The sequence below is a fragment of the Pelecanus crispus genome, chromosome 16 (genome assembly GCF_030463565.1).
Source record: "Pelecanus crispus isolate bPelCri1 chromosome 16, bPelCri1.pri, whole genome shotgun sequence".
In the NCBI taxonomy this organism is placed as follows: domain Eukaryota; kingdom Metazoa; phylum Chordata; class Aves; order Pelecaniformes; family Pelecanidae; genus Pelecanus; species Pelecanus crispus.
Window position 1 is genome coordinate 5,461,143 of NC_134658.1, and position 4,016 is coordinate 5,465,158.

The following is a 4,016-nucleotide window of genomic DNA, read 5'->3' on the forward strand; positions in this document are numbered from 1 at the left end:
CTCTCACTGCTTATTAATTAGCCTAATTAGTATTTAAAAGGATCTCTTGGGGGTGAAAGCAGTGTTAGCCAAGAAGCTTAGAAACCGTGGACAATTTAGGGGCCCACCGTAGTCTGGGATAGAAGTGGAGAGTGACAGCCTTGACCTTACTTTCCTTGCCATCGCCCAGTGCCAAGCTTTCTTCGTAATAGGGAGATGTTATGTGCCACACTGCGTGTTGGATCTGTGGAGCTGAAGCGTGACATAGTACACTGTAAAAACAGTTTACTCCCATGTGCAGACCTGGGGCAGTTGTGTTAGTAGAGTGGCAACGAGAAAAACGGTTGAGCAGATAGTCTGCTGCAGGATTTCTGTCGCAGGGCTTTGTAAAGGTTTTGCTCCCGTGAGGCATGATTTGAGACCGTCTTGTCAACAAGATCTTTTCTTTAATCTAGATGAAGACATCAGTTTTGATAGGAGAGTCTTTAACATAACATGGCCTTAGCATGACTAGCAAAAATCATCTGTGTTTCTAACACCATCGTTGCTAAATCCTCTAAATTTAAATAGCATCGAATAACCTGGAGTCTGAATTGGCAGCTTGCATAATGATTGATTGCTTGTCATCTCCTCCTGGGCATGGTGTGTTTTGAAAAGGGTAAGCGCTGTCAGGGCCCAGCTTAATCCAAAGGAATGCAAGACAAAGGGGAAGTTGTTTAAAAGAAGATACTTTCCCTTAGAGCCTGTCAGCTGGCTCCACCTACGGCTGTGCTGCTCATTTATTGCTCTGGAGCAACGGCCTGAGCCTGATTCAGCTTCCAGCTGTGTTGAGGAAACCTCCTCTGAAGGTTACAGGGATTTTGATGTCTTAAAACCAGTCCTTTTAAAACATATCTCTTCTGATTCAAGCACCTACTGAAAGGAAGCAGCAAAGCTAGAGTAGTCGGAGAACCCTGAAACGCAGGCTGGACTCCCTCTCTATGGGACAAGCGAGAACAGCGTGAGTCCTAATGCAAAATATTTCTGTAAATAATTTGAAATGTTCAATTTGAGAATCACTGAGTTTGAATGTCAGGTCCTCCTCTGTTGACCAACAGCTCGCTAAGGTGAGACTGGTGACAAATACTTGACTTGAGACCTCCCTGTTCTCCAGGTGCCTGAGCGGTGAGCCATGCTGGGCCGGAAAACAGGACTCCCCCACAACCTGAACAGCCACCGCCAGCTGAACCAGCCCTACCAGGAGGCTGTGCCCCTGCGGAGCAGACCATCCAAGGAGACGGATGTCAGTTTGGAGGTGTTCAGCGGCTCTACGCCTGAAATCAAACAGAGCTGCACCAGAGCCCAGCAGACGCGGGACAGGAAAGGTCGCAAAACTGACCTCAAAGACTCTAATGGGAGAGAGGCAGAAACAATTACCTTTATTTCTGGTACAGCAGAGGCTCCCCCAAACCAGAGCTTCTGCTGCTCATCTCTGTCTCAGGCCTGGAACACATACAAGGCTGTTTTCTGTTGTATAGTGACCTGTGGGGGCTGCTTTCAGGACTGCAGTGTCTGTATCCCCTATCCAGGCCCCGCCGAGACCTCCACTGATGACGGAAAGAACGGAGATTATAACGGGCGACTGCCAAACAGCCCCGCCAACATCTCTCCCACTGAGAAGAATGGGAACCAGATCAAAAAGTCCAGCATGGGTAGCAGTTTCAGTTACCCAGATGTGAAACTGAAGGGCATTCCTGTCTATCAAAACAGGAGCCCCAGCCACCACCTGGAATTGGATTCATGCTGCAAAGAGATGCTGCCGGAGAAGCCCTTCAGGAACAGCATAGAAAAGCCACCGCTCCCCAGCAGCCACCGGAGTTCAGAGGAGTATTATTCCTTCCACGAGTCCGACCTGGACATCAGCGAGCTGAACGGCTCCATGTCCAGCAGGCAGATCGACGTCCTGATCTTCAAGAAACTGACAGAGCTTTTCAGCGTCCACCAGATCGATGAGCTGGCCAAGTGCACGTCAGACACTGTCTTCCTGGAGAAGACCAACAAGATCTCGGACCTCATCAATAGCATAACTCAGGACTACAACCTGGATGAGCAGGATGCTGAATGCAGGCTGGTCCGAGGCATCATACGCATCAGCACCCGGAAAAGCAGGGTCCGGCCCCATATTTCTATCCCAGCCAGCCAGAGCCACGAGGAGAAGTCCAGCAGAGGCAACGCACCAGACAGCGGGAACGAAACGATGCTAGAGTCCATGGTCATCAGCCAAGACGGTACGTGTGGCTTCCTTGGTATTACTGCTTCAACACAAGAGGGTTATTTTATCAAAGCCATGGGGATGTGGCAATGGAGCAGGGTTGAAAGCTGATGTCTGTCTTCGGGCTGGGCTTATTTTCCTGGGATGTGTGAGTGGAGGGCCTTACGTATTACTGGAGACCTCTGCTTCTCACCAGTCACCCCGTTGTGGCTTTCTCAATAGAATCTTTCACTGTCAGTGAAGTTTGTGCTGAGCAATAGAAGGGCTTATTCTGCTGCTACTGCAATGATTCTGGCTTTCCTCCGCACCTCTAAGCTAGGCAGAAAGACCATGAGTCAAACTTAACTGGTACGACCAGACGAGCTGGCTTGTGCTAGAGGATGTCCAGTTACTAAGCTGGCTCGCTCTCCCTCGTGTTCTACCCGCGCTCTTTGCTAATGCCACCCTTAGACTACCGTGACAGGGTGCCTCCGCGGAGCTGAGACTTCCTCCACGCAGTGGGGTGAGGAGCAGCCAGTAAATATCCCTGCAGAGAGGAGGGAAGGGCTGCTGCCACAGCGTAAGTGCCTGGTGGCTCTTTCAGGGATGCTCTCCTCCTTGGCTGGAGCAGCCTGAAGTGACTGACCTCCAGAACAGGTTCTAAGAGAGTTTCTTGTAGAAAGATCTTCAAAAGCTGAGTATGGGGGGCAAGGAGACATCCAGAAATAAGGAAGGAAACTGGCAGCCTGTTGTGCTTCCCGGCTTAGCAGTAAAGCTGCTGTTGCTTCCTGGTATTTAAGGACTATAAAGCTCGGATTACCAAGACAATGGTGGAAGCAATCTGAAGAATCAGACTCTACCTCTCCTGTTACCTGAGGGTGGTGCCTTCTGAAGGAGAGCCCCGTGCATTCCCTGACAGGGATCTTTACTCTTGAGTCATGGCTGCCCATCCTTCCCTGTCTCAGGCCCTCTTGGTTTGCATTCCAGATTTGGCCGTGCAAATATCGGAAGAAACACCAGCAGATGTGATAGCCAGGAATATGAGGCGGCATAGCAGCGCAGGTAACGTATCTGGCCGGGGGTCTTAGCTGCAGTGGCATCCCAGGAGTGAGGGGAATGCCCTGAACTTCCTGTATTACGTGTGCCTTCAGTTTTCACCATCTGCAAAGGCTGAGCTGACACCCGCCTCTTAGGTTACCGTCAGGGGTGTAGTTGTCTTGAGTTTTGGGAGTGAAGGGAGCTCAGGAGACTACCTGGGTCAGTGGGTCCTTCTGAAAAGGAATGAAACCCAAGTATGGAGCGCTCTCTGGCCACGCACCGTACTTGGCCCGAGAGCTTTCAGTCTCTGGGTGTCCTGACAAAGTTTGGGGCTGCATTTGGGGGCCGAGGTCACAGCTGGGTTATACTGGGAACAAAAGGAACTGTGCAAAAGGGAAGTGGGGGAGAGCGACAGGCTGTCCGCTGAGCTCTGATCCTCACGGCATGCATGCTCCACTCCAAAGAGCAGCCCAGGGCTAAAAGACAAGTTTTTTCCTGCATAATAACAGATCTCTCCTAGAAGATGGCTACAGTACAGGCAGGGTTGTTCCCTGCCTGTGGGCTTTGTGTGGCTTTCTCCTTCCTCGTGATACACAAAGCCTTTTGTGGCAGTTGCTTGCCCAACTGCCAGGCACTTGGCACTTCATGTTGTCTAATGTCACCGTCTCTTCTCTCTCCTCTCCAAGGCTCTCCAACAAGCAGAGATTCCTCTTTCCAAGACACAGAGACTGACTCATCTGGGGCACCTCTGCTTCAGGTGTATTGTTAA

The 4,016-nt window shown here is 50.7% G+C and overlaps 1 protein-coding gene across 1 annotated transcript; it reads left to right on the top strand.

Annotated features, from left to right (window-relative positions):
* Positions 1-1,150: 1,150 nt before the first annotated feature.
* KDF1 (keratinocyte differentiation factor 1) lies at positions 1,151-4,016 on the top strand. Its single transcript, XM_009482705.2, has 3 exons — positions 1,151-2,246; positions 3,197-3,271; positions 3,934-4,016. The coding sequence occupies exons 1-3, from the start codon at positions 1,151-1,153 to the stop codon at positions 4,014-4,016; spliced, it is 1,254 nt and encodes a 417-aa protein (XP_009480980.2).